The sequence below is a fragment of the Schistocerca piceifrons genome, chromosome 9 (assembly GCF_021461385.2).
Source record: "Schistocerca piceifrons isolate TAMUIC-IGC-003096 chromosome 9, iqSchPice1.1, whole genome shotgun sequence".
Lineage (NCBI taxonomy): Eukaryota > Metazoa > Arthropoda > Insecta > Orthoptera > Acrididae > Schistocerca > Schistocerca piceifrons.
In genome coordinates, this window is record NC_060146.1 from 105975380 (window position 1) to 105998809 (window position 23430).

At 41.2% G+C, this 23430-nt stretch overlaps 1 protein-coding gene across 1 annotated transcript in view; it reads right to left on the minus strand.

The window, feature by feature from the left end:
- Positions 1-1614: 1614 nt before the first annotated feature.
- LOC124716740 (serine/arginine repetitive matrix protein 1-like) overlaps positions 1615-23430 on the minus strand; it is a 105359-nt gene continuing 83543 nt past the window's right edge. The window contains exons 9-10 of the mRNA XM_047243284.1: positions 9084-9337; positions 1615-1813 (exon numbers count right to left, since the gene is read on the minus strand). Of these exons, the coding sequence (XP_047099240.1) occupies positions 1615-1813; positions 9084-9337 (453 nt within the window). The remainder of the gene's footprint in view (positions 1814-9083; positions 9338-23430) is intronic.

A 23430-nucleotide genomic window follows, 5' to 3' on the forward strand; every position in this document is an offset into this window, starting at 1 on the left:
ACTCATGGACAGCCGCATTAAACCAAAGGACGGTTGATAGGTTTCTCAGACAATGAAAGACAAGAAGCACTTCTACGTTTGTGGAATTATAGATATGTCACTTAACCTGCACGAAATAATTTCCACGCCAGTTGCATTTTGGCCATCCTGTTGTTATTATTAGATTATGATGTAGACCATTAAAATTTGTGAGCTCTTTCTTCGCTTCTCTCGTCTCGAGTACTTTCCTCCACCTTTGTCTTTCCTCACACTCTTCCGCACTTTCATTGCAAGTTATCAAATTTAGTCTCCACGGAAAGGGGACCAGGGTACGCAACCTGACTGTCACTCCCTGTATGAAACAAAAGTAGTTTCGAAAGGTATGCTTAACATACATTGTTCAATGAAGACATTATTTACATGCGACCTCTGGTTCCTTATCGCAAAATACTCACTTTCGTGGCAACCTGTGCGTTCTTTGCCACGTAGATGACACAGCGGCTGCCTAAGTAGAATCCATCGGGAAACACGGCAGTGGCCAGGAGTGGAATATTGTGTGCCGTCCACGACGCGTCGATCGCACTTGTAGCAGGCGTCCAAGTATCTTTTTAAAATTTATTTTGTCTTCGGAAAAAATCGACCATACAGCCATAAATAGTTGTAATTATTAAAAATGGAGTTAAAATAAACTATCTGGCTGTATTACGTTTTTACAGTCGGAAAACCACGCCATGTGGTAAGGAGGTATGAAAACATAGCTTTATGTGCTCTTAAATAATCTGTAATTAAGATTTAAAAACTAATATTTACTTTTATATAAACAGTAAACAACATTCCTTATGTTGAACAGCCACAAAATAATGCTGCAACTGCAGTGAAACATGTTTGGGCCAAAAAACAAAATTATTCTCTGCTAAAGGCGGGCACCGTCCAGAAACATATGTATTGTTAGAACAAACACAGTCAAAAGAGCTTCAACCTCTAGGTGATTAGTGCGCTACCCTTTGTAAACTTGTCACAATAATCGATTAACTGAATAGTCATGTTTCCTTAGCGCTACAATTCCTGGTATCGTGCAGAGGTGTCATCATCTCGACCCCTCTGTAATAGCGATAATTTCTGATGTAGGTCATCTGCTTTTGTAGCGACACTAGTGTTTATAGTATGTATGTATGTGTGTGTGTGTGTGTGTGTGTGTGTGTGTGTGTGTGTGTGTTGTCTCTCCGCATAATTGTCCCCCGCATATCGAGTTTTTAATTATCTTGTGCAGGGTTCAGCGCATTGGTACCTTGAAAATGAGAGGGGATGCGCTTTATCGAAACACCTGCTGATTCCGAAGACGTCATCAGACTACGTTGCCGTACGTTGCTTAGACTAGAATTTTTATTAGAAGTGAATGTGTGGTGTAACATCCGTGTCCCAGCCTCATGCGAATGATGGACGTCACATGAGTTTACTCAGCTTGAGATAATTGAACTACAGTCCAAAAGAGATGTCTGGTTGTATGACCAACGGGTTTCTTCCCATGTGGTACATACTGTTCACGGTTACAGCCACGGGGAAGCAGCATTCTCGGTGTTAGATTTGGAATCAGTGTACTCACCAGCGCCCCGAGCCCGCTCCGGCTGCCTTGAACTACTCACCTGTCTGCGTGCTCGAGTCGAAGAAGGTGCTGCTCGTCTCGACGGTCATGGTGGCGAAGGTGCCGTCGATGATCTGCGCCGACGAGTCGCGACGGCCGCGGGAGCGCGTGCACTCCTCCGCAGACTGCGAGCTCTGGCGCCGGAAGTTGCGGCACCGGATCATCTCCTCAGTGGTAGACTGCCGCCGGAACCTGTCGGGGCAAACGACCGGGACCTGTAGTCACCGCTGCGTCGCCAGAGTGCTGAGGCGCGGCGCGGCTACCCGCTCGGTACTTATCCCGGCCGATAAGTAAGTCGTCTTGAGAAGTTTACATGATACAAGGTGTTGATCTGAGCTGGGGCTTCCGTCGAAGGGCGGGGCGGGGGGGTGTCAGTCATAGGTACCAAGAGGCACTGTCGTTCAGGGTCCACGTTAGACTGAAGGCCTCCATTAGTACAGTTCGATAAGTGACCTCAGAGGGCGCAGGAAGGCGAGGGCGTATCATATGCGGTAGGACTATTCTTGTAAGGGAAAGTCCCATCGCAGCCCCCTCATGATAAAGCGGTAAAATGGCACAGTGGATGGCCCACCGAAAACTGTACACAGATCATTTTGTAAACCCTCGTCGCCAGTTTCGTAAAGGCCTCAAGGTTACCGCTGTGGAGACCGAGTTGCCACTGTTGTTTACGGAAGGCCACGAAACGGCTCGCGCTATTCGTCGACGAGACTCAGAGGGCCATAGACACGGGTTCACAGGTAGATGCTGTGTTTCTTGACTTCCGCAAGACGTTCGATACACTTCCCCACAGTCGTTTAATGAACAAAGTAAGAGCATACTGAATATCAGACCGATTGTGTGATTGGATTGAAGAGTTCCTAGATAACAGAACGCAGCATGTCATTCTCAATGGAGGGAAGTCTTCCGAAGTAAGGGTGATTTCAGGTGTGCCGCAGGGGAGTGTCATAGTGTGGATGACATCGGAAGTTCACTGAGGCTTTTTGCAGATGATTGAGTGGTGTATCGAGAGGTTGTAACAATGGAAAATTGTACTGAAATGCAGGAGGATCTGCAGCGAATTGACGCATGGTGCAGGGAATGGCAATTGAATCTCAATGTAGACAAGTGTAATGTGCTGCGAATACATAGAAAGATACAACCCTTATCATTTAGCTACAATATAGCAGGTCAGCAACTGGAAGCCTTTAATTCAATAAATTATTTGGGAGTACGCATTAGGAGTGATTTAAAATGGAATGATCATATAAAGTTGATCGTCGGTAAAGCAGATGCCAGACTGAGATTCATTGGAAGAATTCTAAGGAAATGCAATCGGAAAGCAAAGGAAGTAGGTTACAGTACGCTTGTTCGCTCACTGCTGGAATACTGCTCGGCAGTGTGGTACCCGTACCAGATAGGGTTGATAGAAGAGAGACAGAAGATCCAACGGAGAGCAGCGCACTTCGTTACAGGATCATTTAGTAATCGCGAAAGCGTTACGGAGATGATAGATAAACTCCAGTGGAAGACTTTGCAGGAGAGACGCTCAGTAGCTCGGTACGGGCTTTTCTTAACGTTTCGAGAACATACCTCCAACGAGGAGTCAAGCACTATATTGCTCCCTCCTACGTATATCTCGCGAAGAGACCATAAGGATAAAATCAGAGAGATTAGAGCCCACAAAGAAGCGTACCGACAATCCTTCTTTCCACGAACAATACGAGACTGGAATAGAAGGGAGAACTGATAGAGGTACTCAAGGTACCCTCCGCCACACACCGTCAGGTGGCTTGCGGAGTATGGATGTAGATGTAGACGTAGATGAAACGGCGTCTGGTGCAGTATACCGCTAAGACAATTTCTCCCTCCACTATTACACAGCTATGCCTCGGCATCAGGTAACAGTGTAGGAGAACGGCGGTTCTACAATACTCCAACAAGTTAGTAACATAGTCACACAAATGAGTTAAGAGATTTGCTTACCCTTAACTCATGAGGCGTGGTCCCTAAGACGGTGCGAGAAATTTCGAACTCGTTCTCCAAGGTCAGTTCAGGCGGAATACTACTATACTCCCCCCTATCATACTTAAATTGGCCCGTCTACGATGTTATGGTGTTGGTTGCATTACAGCCTTCTTTGCTCGTTACTAACACATGTTACTGATATGTGCTGAGGTCTCCTAGGCTTTGCCTCGCGAACTATGTGCCTGTTTTCTTCAGCAGGGTACAAAATTTGTACACAGGATCGTGTCAGTTTTAACGATCCTAAGTTTCATCAAATAATTAGTCGGTGCATGGAAGAAGATGTCAGTGATACAGTCCAAAGAAATAGATGAAAAAGACGATTTTACAGTAGAGAATGATCACACTTCTGCTAATGGAGGATCATTGAGATCAAGAACTTCGGGACAGCTGTGATGTGGACCTTTCTGTTACTCCAATTGTAAGGTGTCAGGCAAATCCAACACCTTCCATGAAAACCCTGACATGATAAGCAAATCCAGTAGTATGTCACATAGCTCCGAATAAATCGTGACATTAAAGTAACCAAAGTAATACGAGTAACGGGTGAGCAAATGGAATACCACAGACTAACACAAGAATGCCTAAATGCATGTCATACCTTCCCACCGTGAGTCAGACGCAGTTCCGAGGGGAGAAACGAGAACAGAAGCCGAGAGCAGAACCGTGTTAAGCTGGAAGGCCCTAAGATAAGGGACTGACACCCACGTCGCCAGCTAGCCACTAGGACCACCCCCCAGCCCATGTTAAAAGCTAGAGCCCTCTAGAAGAACAGTATAGATCTTACGATAACACTTAAAGGACCACACCAGCTGCAAGTTTTAGCGTGAGACTTTTTTGCCCCTCTATTACGTTGCAAACTTTAAAAACATTGCCCCTCCACGAAAAGTATAACGTTTCTCATTGGATAGACAGAATTTTTGTAGGTGCAGCTTAAGGTTAACATTGAGACCCTGATTGGTCAGATGAAAACACAGCCAGATAGTTTTTTTAAACCAACTTCGGTAAATTGTAGTAAGGAGAAGTTAGGAGAGAGTTGCTTCCGAGACGGCGAGGTGAGCGGAGCTGTGCTGCCCGCCGCCCCCTGACGAACACCGACAAGGTAATGAATGCACGCGATGCCACATAACAGCGCATAATGCTTTACTCAGAACTGCAGAAGTCTCATCTGTTACATCCCCTTTTTGCGTAATACTAGTGTCGATCGTCAATTAAAGCTCATGGTGTTCACATTTGCCACCTGAAGTAAAAATCTGAAACGCGATGATTTTTCTGTTATATAGTTATTGAGAAGCCACATCAGCCACTGTAATTTACGACAAGTTAGATAAGTAATTAAAGATAATTGAGGGTCACTGTAGACCATTTTGATAGTTTTCTCTTTTGTGAAACTTAATTTAAACCTAGATTATAGATGTGATATGGCATAGGTCATCCTTTGATCCATTGTAGAACTTGTAAACCCATTCAGGGAATATTCGTTCACATTTTTGTTGAACGCAGTTGGTTTATACCATCCTGTATTAAAACATTTCCTTTTATCAATAGTGCAATTTATAAACAGTGTTTTGTGAGTAGAATAAAATTTCCAATGCTAAACTTAACTGCTTTTTCGACGTTATTTTACCAGCTAACTAAAAATAGGAAAGCCTTGAACCCCTTCCACTAAATTTAGTTAGTATTAAGATTCTTTTACAGGGAGTGCAGTGGAGCTGACGCTGAAATCATTAAGTATTTGGTGATATCATCGCTAGTCTCACTGAACTCTTCTGAACTCTACATGTCATGTGTGGACTGACGTCTCCTTACCAGCAACAGGTCCCAGGTTCAAACTATCAATTCCCTAAAAAACACGTTCAGAATGTCGTTGTGCGAAAGTGGTAGGGAGACACGATATTGAACAACAGACACCACGCAGAATGTTAAACAATAAAATTCTTAAGAGTTAGTGAAAATCAAATGTGATCTGAGTGGTGACAAAGAAAAATATGTATCTCTGAACTGAATGTCAATTTTGCAGACTGTCCTTTTGTACCTATTGAGAGCAATTATTATATGTAAGTTTAAACCCTGGAATTTAGTCTTATGTGAAAGTTTACTTCTTACAGGTACAGTACCATTTTTCAAAATATAAAATTCAGTTCTCTAACAGTTCGCGTATGTGTGTTTCTTCTGTTAGAAATGCAGCAGATATCGCCGTAAGAGAGGACATGTTGGAATAAGGCCGTTTAGGTATGCAGTGTCGTGGAAGTATGCAGTCAGTCAGGTGGCAGTATTGGTAGTTTCAGTCTTTTGCAGGATTCTTGTACTTTGGATAGTAGGTAGGATTTCCATATGACGCAATTTGCTGGCCGGTGTGGCCGAGCGGTTCTAGGCGCTACAGTCTGGAACCGCGTGACCGCTACGTTCGCAAGTTTGAATCCTGCCTCGGGCATGGATATGTGTGATGTCCTTAGGTTAATTAGGTTTACGTACAGGGCTATTACAAATGATTGAAGCGATTTCATAAATTAACTGTAGCTCCATTCATTGACATATGGTCACGACACACTACAGATACGTAGAAAAACTCATAAAGTTTTGTTCGGCTGAAGCCGCACTTCAGGTTTCTGCCGCCAGAGCGCTCGAGAGCGCAGTGAGACAAAATGGCGACAGGAGCCGAGAAAGCGTATGTCGTGCTTAAAAAGCACTCACATCAGTCAGTCATAACAGTGCAATGACACTTCAGGACGAAGTTCAACAAAGATCCACCAACTGCTAACTCCATTCGGTGATGGTATGCGCAGTTTAAAGCTTCTGGAAGCCTCTGTAAGGGGAAATCAACTGGTCGGCCTGCAGTGAGCGAAGAAACGGTTGAACGCGTGCGGGCAAGTTCCACGCGTAGCCTGCGGAATTTGACGAATAAAGCAAGCAGGGAGCTAAACGTACCACAGCCGACGGTTTGGAAAATCTTACGGAAAAGACTAAAGCAGAAGCCTTACCGTTTACAATTACTACAAGCCCTGACACCCGATGACAAAGCCAAACGCTTTGAATTTTCGGCGCGGTTACAACAGCTCATGGAAGAGCATGCGTTCAGTGCGAAACTTGTTTTCAGTGACGAAGCAACAGTTTTTCTTAATGGTGAAGTGAACAGACACAATGTTCAAATCTGGGCGGTAGAGAATCCTTATGCATTCGTGCAGCAAATTCGCAATTCACCAAAAGTTAACGTGTTTTGTGCAATCTCAAGGTTTAAAGTTTACGGCCCCTTTTTCTTCTGCGAAAAAAACGTTACAGGACACGTGTATCTGGACATGCCGGAAAATTGGCTCATGCCACAACTGGAGACCGACAGCGCCGACTTCATCTTTCAACAGGATGGTGCTCCACCGCACTTCCATCATGGTTGGTTGTGGTCTTCAGTCCTGAGACTGGTTTGATGCAGCTCTCCATGCTACTCTATCCTGTGCAAGCTTTTTCATCTCCCAGTACCTACTGCAACCTACATCCTTCTGAATCTGCTTGGTGTATTCATCTCTTGGTCTCCCTCTACGATTTTTACCCTCCACGCTGCCCTCCAATACTAAATTGGTGATCCCTTGATGCCTCAGAACATGTCCTACCAACCGATCCCTTCTTCTGGTCAAGTTGTGCCACAAACTTCTCTTCTCCCCAATCCTATTCAATACTTCCTCATTAGTTATGTGATCTACCCATCTAATCTTCAGCATTCTTCTATAGCACCACATTTCGAAAGCTTCTATTCTCTTCTTGTCCAAACTATTTATCGTCCATGTTTCACTTCCATACATGGCTACACTCCATACGAATACTTTCAGAAATGACTTCCTGACACTTAAATCAATACTGGATGTTAACAAATTTCTCTTCTTCAGAAACGCTTTCCTTGCCATTGCCAGCCTACATTTTATATCCTCTCTACTTCGACCATCATCAGTTATTTTGCTCCCCAAATAGCAAAACTCCTTAACTACTTTAAGTGCCTCATTTCCTAATCTAATTCCCTCAGCATCACCTGACTTAATTAGACTACATTCCATTATCCTTGTTTTGCTTTTGTTGACGTTCATCTTATATCCTCCTTTCAAGACACTGTCCATTCCATTCAACTGCTCTTCCAAGTCCTTTGCTGTCTCTGACAGAATTACAATGTCATCGGCGAACCTCAAAGTTTTTATTTCTTCTCCATGAATTTTAATACCTACTCCGAATTTTTCTTTTGTTTCCTTTACTGCTTGCTCAATATACAGATTGAACAACATCGGGGAGAGGCTACAACCCTGTCTTACTCCCTTCCCAACCACTGCTTCCCTTTCATGTCCCTCGACTCTTATAACTGCCATCTGGTTTCTGTACAAATTGTAAATAGCCTTTCGCTCCCTGTATTTTACCCCTGCCACCTTTAGAATTTGAAAGAGAGTATTCCAGTCAACATTGTCAAAAGCTTTCTCTAAGTCTACAAATGCTAGAAACGTAGGTTTGCCTTTCCTTAATCTTTCTTCTAAGATAAGTCGTAAGGTCAGTATTGCCTCACGTGTTCCAGTGTTTCTACGGAATCCATCATGATGTTCGGCATTTCTTAAACAGGAGATTGGAAAACCGATGGATCGGTCGTGGTGGAGATCATGATCAGCAATTCATGTCATGGCCTCCACGCTCTCCCGACTTAACCCCATGCGGTTTCTTTCTGTGGGGTTATGTGAAAGATTCAGTGTTTAAACCTACTCTACCAAGAAACGTGCCAGAACTGCGAGCTCGCATCAACGATGCTTTCGAACTCATTGATGGGGACATGCTGCGCCGAGTCTTGGAGGAACTTGATTATCGGCTTGATGTCTGCTGAATCACTAAAGGGGCACATGTCGAACATTTGTCAATGCCAAAAAAAACATTTTGAGTTTTTGTATGTGTGTGCAAAGCACTGTGAAAGTATCTCAAATAATAAAGTTATTGTGGAGCTGTGAAATCGCTTCAGTCATTTGTAATAACCCTGTAGTTCTAAGTTCTAGGGGACTGATGACCTCAGAGGTTAAGTCCCATAGAGCTTAGAGACATTTGAACCATTTTTATGAAGCAATTTATTGGGTTAGCTGATTGGATAGAGTACCTGCGAATGATAAGGTAGAAATAGTGTTGGTGAAGGCTGCAGGTGATTTGTGATACAAATACTATTTATGTTTTGGAAGGGTTGGTTTTGAGAAGCCGCTGGTTGCACAAGGAGGTAAACTAGTTAAGATGCAACTTCCTGGCAGATTAAAACTGTGTGCCCGACCGAGACTCGAACTCGGTCCCGAGTCTCGGTCGGGCACACAGTTTTAATCTGCCAGGAAGTTTCATATCAGCGCACACTCCGCTGCAGAGTGAAATTCTAGTTAAGATGCAGCTGAAACGGCTGTGCAGCGTCTGATCAGTGGCAGCCAGAACTGAATGGAGGTGCCGTGTAGAGAGCCGGACTCACCCCCTGGCGATGAGGATCTCCTCGGTGGTGGACTGCCGGCGGATGGCGGGCGCGTGCGCGATGGGCCCGGCCGAGCTGCCGGCGCGCTCGCGGGCGCAGGGCGAGGGGTCCCTGGAGGAGCAGGTGGACGAGCAGGAGTCGGGAGAGCGCGGCGGCGGCGGGCACACCGAGCCCGCGCGAGACAGCGGGCCGCCCGTGATCGACGTCGACTGCCGCCGCAGCCGGCCGCGCCGCGTGCGACCCACCGGCGACACCTGACGACGACGACACACGTACAGGCTGAAACGTCTCAGGCTACAACAGGACAGCATGAAATGACGCGGTCGTGAGAGAATGCCTTTCCCCTTCTGTTTGACATTGCCTCGAGTCACCTCAAGCTGCACTGCATGCGGACCTAGAGGAATCCCGCACTGTCGCCTGATAAACAAAGTAAGAGCCTACGGAATATCAGACCAGCTGTGTGGCTGGATTGAAGAGTTTTTAGCAAACAGAACACAGCATGTTGTTATCAATGGAGAGACGTCTACAGACGTTGAAGTAACCTCTGGCGTGCCACAGGGGAGTGTTATGGGACCATTGCTTTTCCAGCGATCGTGTGAGACCCAACTCGCTTTATTTGATCATGAGACCCAGAAAATAGTAGATACAGGCTCCCAGGTAGGTGTCATTTTCCTTGACTTTCGGAGGACGTTCGATACGGTTCCGCAGTGTCGCCTGATAAACAAAGTAAGAGTCTATGGAATATCAGACCAGCTGTGTGGCTGGATTGAAGAGTTTTTAGCAGACAGAACACACCATGTTGTTATCAATGGAGAGACGTCTACAGACGTTAAAGTAACCTCTGGCGTGCCACAGGGGAGTGTTATGGGACCATTGCTTTTCACAATATATATAAATGACCTAGTAGATAGTGTCGGAAGTTCCATGCGGCTTTTCCCAGATGATGCTGTAGTATACAGGGAAGTTGCAGCATTAGAAAATTGTAGCGAAATGCAGGAAGATCTGCAGCGGATAGACACTTGCTGCAGGGAGTGGCAACTGACCCTTAACATAGACAAATGTAATGTTTTGCGAATACATAGAAAGAAGGATCCTTTATTGTATGATTATATGATAGCGGAACAAACACTGCTAGCAGTTACTTCTGTTAAGGGGAGCCGGAGGTGCCTATGCTGCCCATGTTAAGATCACTAAGTTTGAGGAACATTTATGAATAAACTACTAAATGGAAAAATTTGAATTTTTTTACATATAAAGTGGTTTAGTATTGCAGTTATGACAGAGGATTTTTGGAGTATCTTTTCTAGTTTCCTACTTATTATTTTTTTATTAATGACCCAAATTTTTTTACAAATAATTGCTTTATAATTAAACTGAAATGAAACTACTGAACATATTGCAAAATGGCTGTGTTACAATGTAATTTTGACCACTAGGAGCGCTGTATAAAAATTTTATCTCTCTAGCTTGAGTGGATTTTGAGAAAATGTTCCTTATATTCGAAAAATTCCAATTTACGGGAAATGGCTATCAAAGATTCTCAATACATTCCTGCACTATAGGATGGATTATCAGGGTCTTCTTCTTCATCCTCCAAAAGCTTCCTCTTCTGTCTTCTTTTCTGGCCTGTTGTTCCATCATACTTCATATGCCTTTCTCTTCTTTCTGCTCCTCTTATCCTTTCTCTGTCAATATTTCTTAGTGCTCGTACAGTGTTCACCCCAGCTTTAAATCCTAATGCCTTCAGAACTTCACACTGTTTCCTTGGTTGTAGGTTGCTATTGCATCATTAATGCCAAAGTGCAGTGTTTTTATGCTTACAAACACTCTTTTAGGAATCACTATCCAAATGAAATTGTTTACGCTCTCATTAGGATTCTGCGTCTTTCCGTGTAAACATTTGTGTAACAATTCTGGCTGTGCTAAGTGATGAAAAATTGGTTTTATTGTTCCCTCCTGATTCTTGTACATACTGCATATTACCCGCTTTACACAAGAAGTATAATACTACCAACAATAGGCGCAACACTGAACTAATTCGAAACGGTAAACAGCAAAGAGATGTTCCGCGCTCTTATTCATTGTAGTATCGCAACTTGGTATTAGTGTGAATTTTCTTTTCCCTACGTTCTTCCTCTTCTTATATACACGGTTACTAAAACATGGCATCGTAACCAGAACAAAAGTGAACGACAATATTAAATGGAGCAAGATGTTCGAAATTCTGAGGAAAATAGGAGTAAGCTGTAAGGAAATACGGATAATATTTGTCACAGAAAACAATGTAGCCAACCCTTGCACACTCGCTGTATGCGTAACATAAGGCGCTGTATGCGTAACAGGCCGAGAAAATACCAAGCAGTTAGCCAGGAAGTCACGAGAGGGTGTTAGATGCATTCAGCGACCGCCCATTTCTTCTGCAGGCGTGGGGTAAAATGGTAATAACTCCACTTCTACGGCGACTAGAACAATAATTCAAAGTTTACATTAAAGAGGAATGTTCCAATTAATTTTCAGTAGCAAAAAAAATCGTAATTTTTTGGATTTGACCACCCCCGCTCCCCTTAAATATCTTGGAGTATGCGTGCGGAACGATTTGAAGTGGAATGATCATATAAAATTAATTGTTGGTATGGCGGGTGCCAGGTTGAGATTCATTGGGAGAGTCCTCAGAAAATGTAGTCCATCAACAAAGGAGGTGGCTTACATAACACTCGTTCGGCCTATACTTGAGTATTGCTCATCAGTGTGGGATCTGTACCAGATCGGGTTGACGGAGGAGATAGAGAAGATGCAAAGAAGAGCGGCGCGTTTCGTCACAGGGTTATTTGGTGACCGTGATAGCGTTACGGAGATGTTTGGCAAACTCAAGTGGCAGACTCTGCAAGAGAGGCGCTCTGCATCGTGGTGTAGCTTGCTCGCCAGGTTTCGAGAGCGTGCGTTTCTGGATGAGGTATCGAATATATTGCTTCCCCCTACTTATACCTCCCGAGGAGATCACGAATGTAAAATTAGAGAGATTCGAGCACGCACGGAGGCTTTCTGACAGTCGTTCTTCCCGCGAACCATACGCTGCTGGAACAGAAAAGGAAGGTAATGACAGTGGCACGTAAAGTGCCCTCCGCCACACACCGTTGGGTGGCTTGCGGAATATAAATGTAGATGTATGACAAGCCACATGTGGACCGAAACGTCTCAGGCTATGTCAATGGCAGCTCTGCCTAATGTAGGCAGCATGAAATGACATGGCTAAGAGAGAACCGTATGTTTACTTGTTGGACATCAGCTGTTGCCACATCCAGCTGTAGTACATGGGCCCCATCAGTGCGAACTGAGGATAACTCACCAAATACAGGCTGAAACGTCTGAAACAATCTCAGGTGCTGATTATCAGTGGGAAAGCGGCATAAAACCATTTGGTCACGACTAGGTCTCGTTACTAATGTCATTGACTGTGGGCCTCCACCAGTGAGTGTGGATGACATATACAGACTAAAACCTCTCAAATTACACCATTTGATCTTCAGCTGCGTAAAGGCAGTAAGTAGGGACACAGGCATGAGAGAACACTTTTATTATTTCTTCACCAGGACGACAAAACCTATTGTTGCAACCAAAATTTCTGTATCTACCACATGTGCACACCTGCGAATGACAAACTAAGACAGGACACAACACCCAGGCTCAAATGTTGATCACCCACATGGGGGCAGCATACAACGATATTATGAGAAAGATTTTTCTCATTTAAACCCCCTGTGTTGAAAATAGATTGCTTCACCAGGAACACCTGACGATGATTTGATGTGTGGGCTGAAACGTCTCAGACTACAGCTCCTCTTATCAGCTCTATGAAGGCAACATACAATGATATGACTACAAGAGAACACTATTTATGCCCCCTGCATTGGATGTGGATCTCCACTGCAGGTCAAATGACTACATCAGCTGCTGCTCAGCTGTATAAGATACCATACCGTCTTATGATGGTAAAAGTATGCTTCATTTACCCTGACGGTAGTGTATGTTGATTGCCATTGCAGATGGTTCTGTCATATAAGCATGCAACAAATAGCAAGCTATGCCATCTTCATAACCCATTGTTCCGATTTAGATAGTCTGCATACAACTACATTCATGCAAAAATTAGCAAGCTATGCCATCTTCATAACACATTGCTCCGATCTATATAGTTTGCATACAACTACATTGTCAAGAGAGAATTATTAGGTTAAGAAATATTAATTTATGTGTAATGTTACTGCAAAGTGCCATGCTGCATGTGCTCCATTAGGAACTCCAGAAAACAGTGCATCTGGTGTGGGTCAAGCTTCTCAGACTACATCAACGCTGCTCTGTTGTACGAAGACAATGTATAATCAAATAGTCATGAGAGAACAGTCCATTTACTTAACCCTCCACTGATTGTCACTGCCATGCTTCATATACCTCGTGGTATGACAGCAAGAGATTGCGTTGTTTATTTATTCCCAGAAATCGACCTTGATTAAGACTGCAGTCAGCTGCACCGATTACGCTCAGCCAGCTACACCCAAGCATTATGCACCACACAAAGTCTGAGTTGTTTATCTCCTACTGATGGAGTATATGAACGCAGAATTTAAATATGCTACAGTGAGAGAACTCATTATCTGCTGCTCTCTAGCATGAATTTCGTATATAATCGTGAGGTCACCTCAGAGCCGTTCCTTGCTCTATATACTTTGTGAGATGAAAGGAAATTCTGACACTGAGAAGGGCTAAGCTATGGTCACAAATATTAAAAGATTTATTAGAGAAAATGAGTTAAATAAGTCAGTTTCGGATTATTTAAAGAAGTTACAACTTACAAATAAAGTAAATGTAATATGCATGTATGAAAATCATTAGACTACTGAATCAGTAATGTAGAATACTGATGGATACATCGTACCCTCCAGTAAGTACAGACTGGATATGAAGGGAGGATAACTTGCCACTTACACTAAAAAGGGATAGAAATATGAAAGAAGCAATATTCTCAGGTTTGATAATGATCACCATTTTGAAGCCTGAGATACAAGATTAGAAATTTATGGAAAGTTAATGGTAACAGCCATAATATACAGTTCTCCAACTGATAATGTGGTAATACTTAGTGCTGATTGCAATTAAATTTTTTGGAGCATACACAATCTATGCAGGAGTCCCTTCACCTTCATAATGACATCTGACACAATTTGCATGAGGAGTTATGATAACCAGCAGCATCGTCATTGATAACATTTTTATGTATGCTTGAGGCTGCTGTCATCTTTTACATACGAAAAGTTAATGGAAACTAGCTCACTCACTAGTGTCTTATGGTACAATTACATGATGTCACACATCACTTAGGAAGAAAATAAAGATAACACAAAAGCAAGTTGTGAGAATGATATATAGTGTTCACAAACATCTTGTAGGCATGTATTCAAGGAGTTAAGAATATTAGAAGCTCCTTCACAGCATGTCTATTCCATAATGAATTTTGTCATAAATAGTCCATGCAATTCGAGAAGGTTTGTAATGTCAATATCTACAATACCTGAAGGAGATAAACTTTCATCAGACATCATGATAGCTGTCATAGTCTCAGAAAAGAGTTCAATGAATTTCTAAAGATTTCTGGCATATTTTGCCATAAAATACAAAATGTCTGACAAGTAGCAAAACACCTTTTAATACAGCCTAAAAACATTTATTCTGCACAAAGTCTACTCCACATACAAAATTTTAATTAAAATCTGGTAACATGTGTACATTAAAAATTAAAATTAAGTGCATTACTGCTTATTATCCATAATATTATAAATTTGTGTGAAAGTTCTTATGACAATTATGCCAGTGAACTACTTACATGTTTGTAATATGTTGTTTACCAGCATGTAACCGTACCACCTAGATCATTCCCTATAATTTTTATCAAAAGTGTGCAGATGACATGTAGATCACATAATTAAATAGATACATTTAGATGTTTAGGATAAATAAGTTCATCTGATAGAACAACTAGATCTATGAGGAACACCACGAAAAGTGGGACTCGAAAAATTAATAATGGAAGTGAGATTTTCTTAAACTATATGATATGACCAGTGTTTTAAAATTATCGGTAATTTTTTCTGACAATGAAAGTGAGACGTAGCGCCCTGTCTTGTACCTCTCTATGTAAGAGACAGAAGCAAGCAGACAGATACATTCTGATCCAGTAGGTAGCTGCAAGTAGGTACAACTGGGGCAGAAGGCTATGAGCATCGTATGGATTATAAAATACACTGAAGAGCCAAAGAAACTTGCTCAATAACGTGTGTGACTCTGCGAGCTAGCATAAGTGCGGCAACACGACGTGGGATGGACTCGACTAATGTCTGAAGTAGTGCTGCAGGGAGCTGACACCATGAATTGTCCACAAATCCGTAAGAGTATGAGGGGTTGGAGATCTCTTCTGAACAGTACATTGAAAGTAATCCCAGATAAGCTCAATAATGTTCATGTCTGGGGAGTTTGGTGGCCAGCGGAAGTGTTTAAACTCAGAAGAGTGTACCTGCATCCAATCTGTAGTAATTCTGGACGTGTGGAGTGTCACATTGTCCTGCTGCAATTGCCCAAGTTTTATATTGCACAATGGACATGAATGGATGCAGATGATCCGACAGGATGCCTACATGCGTCTCACCTGTCGGAGTCATATCTAGAAGTACCAGGGGTCCCACATCACTCCAACTGCACACGCCTCACACAATTACGGAGCCTTCACCAGATTCAACAGTCTCCTGCTGTCATGCACGGTTCATGGATTCACGAGATTGTCTCCATACCTGTACATGTGCACCTGCTAGTTACAATTAGAAATGAGACTCGTCCGACCAAGGAACATGTTTCCAGTCATCAACAGTCCAATGGCGGTGTTGATGGGCGCAGGCGATATGTAAAGCTTTCTGTCATGGATTTATCAAGGGTACACGAATGGGCCTTCGGCTCCGAAAGCCCATATCGATGATGTTTCGTTGAATGGTTCTCACACTGACACTTGTTGATGCACCAGCATTGTAAACTACAGCTATTTGCGGAAGGGTTGCGCTGCTGTCACGTTCAACGATTCTCTTCTGTCGTCGTTGATCCCGTCCTTGAAGGATCTCTCGACCGCAGCGATGTCGATGATTTGATGTTTCACCGGATTCCTGACGTTCACGGTACCCTAGTGAAATAATCGTAATCCACACATTATCGCTACCTCGGTGGTACTGTGACCCAACGCTCGTGCGCCGACTATAAAGTCACACAGAAACTCACGTAAATATTGATAACCTGCTATTGTAGCAGCAGTAACAGATATAACAACTGCAGCAGAGACTTGTTATCTTACATAGGCGTGGCCGACCGCAGCGCCGTGTTCTGCTTGTTTACATGTCTCTGTATTTGAATAGCATTTCTGTACCAATTTCTTTGGCGCTTCAGTGTAATACGCAGTTAAAATATATTTTGTTTATTGGTCTGAATGATGGTGTGAATGTAAAGAAAGGTAATTTTTGAATATTGTTATGTTTATTAACTAAGTATACGTTCTTGTGAGAACTGTGTAAAAAGAGTGAATCATACTCAGGAGAAACTGTAAAGTGTAACTAGCCTGTTTAGGAGACTGTGCAAACAAGCAACATTGTAAAACACTTTTGTTGATTAAAGAAGGAGTTAGTTTGGTATTCGTGGAGACTCTAAATTTGTGCATTTACTAAATTGTTCATAAGAGCTATTAACTTGTGTTTGGTCAAATGTAAAAGATGTGCAGTGCACGGTTTTCATGGTAATGTCGGATTGGCTATTATGTGTATCAGCTAATCAGAGGTCGGTACGATCATGCGTCACTTGTGGGCTAAAGAACTGGTTTGTGAAATGCAAAGAATTCATTTCGAAGCTCAGCCAGGATGATGTTCAGATGCGGATATAAGGAGCTCCGAAGGGACGGGATAATTTTGTAGAATAATGATTAAAACTTGACAGTGGAGTGCAGCAAAGTGGATGAGAATGTTTGAGAAAAACGTGCACGTCAAATTCCGATATTAATTTGTAAACTGTGACTTTTGTATAACCAAAATTCGCGTGGCGTGATATACAAGCCGTGACCGTAATCTGAACACTAATAATGGTCAAACTGTGTAATAGTTGAGCGAGCGTTGTGTCACAGATAATACGTTTTGTAATCCTTTCCGGTATTAGGTTTGGTTCGATACCGTAACCAGGCTATTACGAGTGACTTTGTGTGCTGAAACTAGAACTTAAGATTAATTTAGGTTTGGCAAGGTTTTGGCATCAAATAAGCGCCAATATATCGAAGTTTTCACTCATAAGCTACCTTTCAATTAATCTCTCATTTAAGCTGATACTGAGAAACATTTGTTGCACCTGTGGGATTTGTCTAATGCTTCTGATTTTACTACAGTTTTTCCAGTCACATGCAGCATTCGTTTTTAACAGGGAACGCCTGTCGACCGGACAGCAGAAGAACAAGCCCACCGTAATGAGAGCGGACACTTTCTGTAGGACGAGAAAAAGCAGCCGCGCCGTCACAAGTGGAGCACAGCGCCCGAAAATAAAAACTGTAGGAGGTCGAAACAGCGGTCGGGAACAATTTAGAAAGAGGACAGTGTATCACAGTGAGCGAACTGTAACATGGAACTGTGCACGCAAATATTAAAAAGATGGTCGATGCCAAGAGGACGGGAACTTTACGACGGCAAATATCAGCGAGACAACATAGCTCGCACCGTAGCTTTGGACAAGGCAGCGGCATATGTTGCAACTAAGGGCTAGCAGAAGAGGGCAGTGCAGCAATTGTGGACCCAGTAACTGGTATAACTGAGGACGGAGATTGGACACACAGAAACAACACGCAGCGACCATTGGAGACAATGGAAATATGTGAAATGTAATTCATTTGTTACAGCTTTGTATTAAAAAACTTACAAGGGGGAAAGAAAGTGAGAAGTCTGTAAATGTGAAAGAAGGGGATGAAGTACAATGTAGTACCAGTGCGATTCAAACAAGCAATCCTGAAAAAGAAAAAAACAGGTGATCTAGTAAACAATGCTGTTTCAGTTGACGATATAACTCAGTATCTCCATTTGTTGGGCTAGAACTGGACAAAAATGTTTCCACAAATGAAGCTATGGGAGTCTAAACTGTAACGGTAATCGGTTGAGTAATTTGGGTGAAACTAGTTCTATTTTATGTTAGTCCATGCAATGTAAATAAACAGGAAATGTTTGCTGCATAAATGGAAACTGTGAAAAACAATTTTATGGTGATAAACAAAAATTTTACGTATATAAATAAAAATATAGAACAACAGATGAGTAACATGGATAAGAAAACAGAACATCAAACAGAAGTACACAAACGTTTGATAGCGAGTTGAAACACCAGTCTAGTAGTATTAATAGTTGGGGTGGTGAGCTTAAGCCGTTTAAATCTGAAATTAACGTGAAATTGGAAAACTATGCTGCAGAGTCAAAGAAAATGTGGGAAAATGATTTCCATTTTCTGGTACTAAGGTTGACGAAACAAGCTGAGAAAGGTTGTAAGAAATCCTCATAAAATGGTAAAAGTCAATTAACAGAGGTTATTAAAAAGGTAGCTATTGGAAGCAACCAACAGGGAAATCAAATTAAGGAGGATGCACATAATATTTAGCAAAAACATGTTTGCGCAAATGACCACAAAACTTTGGAAATTAAAATTTATGTTGTGCAAATTGTTTAAAATCTGCGAACAACGTGTCTAATCGTGTGGAAGTGGTAGAATCTAACACAGACCAGTTGACTAATGAAGTTGAAACAGTCCAAACTAAACCGCATGAGCAGGACAACAGATTGTCTAACGTAGAACGTAACGGTGGATTATATACAAACAGGTGGGGGTTGTAGTTTGTTTCATCGGAAATTACATATACACTGAAGCTCCAAAGAAACTGGTATAGCCATGCGTATTCATTTACAGATATATGTGAACAGGCAGAATATGGCGCTAAGGTCGGCAATGCTCATATAAGACAACGAGACTGGTGCAGTTGGTAGATCAGTTACTGCAGCTACAATGGCAAGTTATCAAGATTTAAGTAGGTTTGAACATGGTGCTCTAGTCGGTTGCAGGAGCGATGGGCATGCCATCTCAGAGGTAGCGATGAAGTAGGGATTTTCCAGTACGACCATACCATGAGCATACCGTCAGTATCAAGAATCCGGTAAAACATCAAACCTCTGATATCGCTGCGGCCGGAAAAAGATCCTTCAAGAAAGGGACCAACAACGACTGAAGAGAATCATTCAGCAAGACAGAACGGCAACCAAACTGAAAATTACTGAGGATTTCAATGCTGGGCCATCAACAAGTGTCAGCATACGAACCATTCAACAAAATATCATCGATATGGGCTTTCGGAGCCGAAGGTCCACTCATATACTCTTCATGACTACACGACACAAAACTTCACGCCTCGCCTGGGTCTGTCAACACCGACATTGGACTGTTGATGACTGGAAACATGTGGCCTGGTCGAACGAGTCTCGTTTAAAAATGTATAGAGTGGATGGACGTGTATGGATATGGAGACAATCTCATGAATTGTGGACCCTTCATGTCAACAGGACACTGTTCAAGCTGGTGGAGGCTCTGTAATGGTGTGGGGTGTGAGCAGCTGGAGTGATGTGGGACCTCTGACACGTCTAGTTACGATTCTGACAGGTGACACGTACATAAGCATCCTGTCTGATCGCCTGCATCCACTCATGCCCATTGTGCATTCCGACTGACAAGGACAATTCCAGCAGGACAATGCGACACTCCACACGTCCAGAATTGCCTCAGAGTGGCTTCAGGAACATTCTTCTGAGTTTAATCAGTTCCAATGGCCACCAAACTTCCCACACATGAACATTATTGAGCATATTTGGGATGCCTCGCAACGTGTTGTTCAGAAGAGATCTCCACCCCCTCGTATTGTTACAAATGAGGAAAGTGACAAATTCCTGGCATGTACTGTAGGTAAAAGAAAGATTTGGAATGGTGTAATAAACAGAGGACAGTGCTGGGGGTAATGACCTCAGAGGGCATTTCACTCTTTCCAATTCCAGATGTTTGACTTTGATAAAGCACTCGAATTTTTGAAAATATAATCTCTTTTTCCTTTCATATTGTCAATCATCCTCTTCTGTCATTTTGAACTTCGTCTGTAATCTTATTAACTATCGAGGAAAAAGTAGAGTATTGCAGGGTGTTGTGAAGAAGTTAATTATTGGAAATCTAAGGAAATTCAGAGTCAAGAAATGTATTAAGAAAATCGGAAGAGTAATAATGAGGTCTTGAGGATCTATTTGACTGAGAAGTAGTGGCTCCAGTCACGAAAACTGACAACTTCTTATAGAGCGGTATGCTGACCAGATACCTCTCCATATCAGCATCTAGTAACCCCTATAGGTTGAGGACTACATGGCCGTCGGTCAGTACCGTTATGGTCATCCCAGAGTTTACTTTTAATCATGAGGTCTATGATTAGCTATGAAAACAATTAATGAGGAAATGAAGTAAGCTGTTTCTGAGAAGGGAGAGTTGTTTTGTTGAATAACCGACAGTAGATACTGAAATAGTGTTGCAAAGATTAATAGAGATGACATCTGAATGAAGGATCAGTACGAGAAAATTAATTGTGGAATGATGTGACTTGTGGTAGAAGAGGGTGTTATTGAATTGGAAAATAGACAGGACGTCACAGAACAGTGAAGTAAATAATACCTGTTGTGCTTTATCAAGTACCTAACTAGTTATGGAATTAGGTGCTGATTGCAGAAGAACATGCTGAAATGATGAAAAGTAATCAATACGTTTTGGAATAGTGACTAAAATGTATTAGATGTGACTAATGTAAATGAACTGAGTGGTATGATAAAGCAGAGTTCTACTGGGATTATTGAATATTTATCATAGTATGAGTGAACCCAAGTGTCAAAGAGAAAGACTGAAAGAAAGTGATATTAAGAGTTTTGTAATTAATTTCATGATTTTTGATGTAATCTCTTTCTGTATTAGGTCAAATATTTTATTGTGGTAATTTTGAGAGATGTCCTGGCCGACCTATAATACATATGAGTGTATATAACTGTGAAGAGAAACTGGTAAAACGGAAATGAAGTAATCTGTTTCTACAAAGGGTGTGTTGTTTTGTTGAAAAACAGACAATGGATATTGAAATAGTGTTGCAAAGATTAGTAGAGAGGACATCTGAATGAAGGATCAGTACAAGGAAATTAATTGTGGAATGATGTGACTTGTGGTAGAAAAGGGTGTTATTGGATTGGAAAATAGACAGGACGTCACAGAACAGTGAAGTAAATGATACCTGTTGTGCTTTATCAAGAACCTAACCAATTATGGAATAAGGTGCTCATTGCAGAAGAACATGTTGAAATGATGAAAAGTGATGAATAGGTTTTGGAATAGTGACTAAAATGTATTAGATGTGAGTAATTTAAATGAACTGACTGGTATGATAAAGCAGAATTTTACTGGGATTATTGAATATTTATCCTAGTATGACTAAACTCAAGTGTCAAAGAGAAAAACTGAAAGAAAGTGATATTAAGAGTTTTCGAATAATTTCATGATTTTGGATGTAATATATTTCTGTGTTAGGTCAAATATTTTATTGTGGTGGTTTTGAGAAATATATTGGCCAACCTATAATATATATGAGTATATATAAACTGTGAAGAGAAACTGGTACAAACAGAGATACATAACTTATGTTGTAAAACTATTAAAAGCATGATTTACTGTAGTTTTAAGCTTTTCCAAAGATTTTAATAAACTTAGGTACTGAGTTAAGTAAATCTAAAAATTGCATTCAGTAGTAACCTTTTGTACTAAAGTTATTGATGTTTCTTATTTCAGGAAGTAACGTTTTTCAAGTAGCTTCATGTTTGTGACCTTTGAAAGCATCAATCAAAGAAAAATTCTTTGTTAATTTACTTCCAGTGAGGAGAATAAATTAAATATTTTAACTCCTCAAATACATGACAACAAGAGGACTGTTTCTGAACACCATAAATCATTATCACTGCTTGCTTTTGTGTTATCACTCTTTTCTTCCTGTGCAATGTGTGTCATGATATAATTGTACCACAAGACACAAGTTATTGAGCTATAAGTCATCAACATCTCTTATCTAAAAGATGACATCAGCCTCAAGGCAGATGTAAAAATGTTATCAATAATGATACTGGTGGTTACTGTAACTCCTAATGCAAATTGTGTCAGATGTCGTAATAAGAAGTATTTTTCAAGTAGCTTCATGTTTGTGCCGTTTTAAAGGACCAATTAAAGTAAAATTCTTTGTTAATTTACTTTCAATGGGGAGAATCAATTAAATAATTTAAATTATATTTAAAAAATTGAAAAAGAATAATTTTAAGAAAATGTATAGTATAATATTTGTCTTTCTAGTACACACTGTGTAAAATATTAGTTTAACACGAAAGTATGGTTTCACATAAATAGCCATGTAACTGCAGTTAGGTCTGTGTTTTAAGCAGAGGTGAAGTTTTAAGGATGCCACACAAAGTAAGTGCTGTGGCAATGTAAGAAAAACAGTTCCAAATGGTGGACACTAGTGAAGGTAGAAATGGAAATGTAATTATACATAGACACATTACCGAGAGAAATGAGTAGAATTTCGAGGTGAGGTGAAAAATATATCGCAGAAATTATAAACAAACAAAGATTTTAAAATTAAAAGAAAGAGAAATTGATTGGTTCACTAAAATGCTGTAAATAATGTGAACTCTCAAAAGAGAAGCTAATTTTTTAAAAACAATTTGTATAACTCATGATTTTCTTAAGTCATAGAGAAAAACAAGATTTTGAAAAACAATGGGCTAAGTCAGTTTTAGAACTGCCAAGTCTGGAGTAAAAATTATGTATTTTTGTTTAATATGTTTTCTGTTGTAAAACTATTAATAGTAGAAAAATTGTTTTGGTTCAGTATAATTATTAAAAATTTATTAGCAATTTTTTTCATAATCAGAGGGTTTCTGAAGGCATCTATGTATAAAAGAGACAAAAGCGAGCACAAAGATCCAACAGTCATTGTTATCACATGACAAATGCGCTCTGGTCCAGTAGCTAGCTGCAACTAGCTACGATTGTGGCCAAAAGAAGTGAGCATTTTATGGACTGTGAAACAATACGTAATTAAAACATATTTTTTTTGAAACGAAACTGGTCTATTACGATTTTCATTAATTATTGTTAATTTACTTATTAGTGTGAATGGAAGATA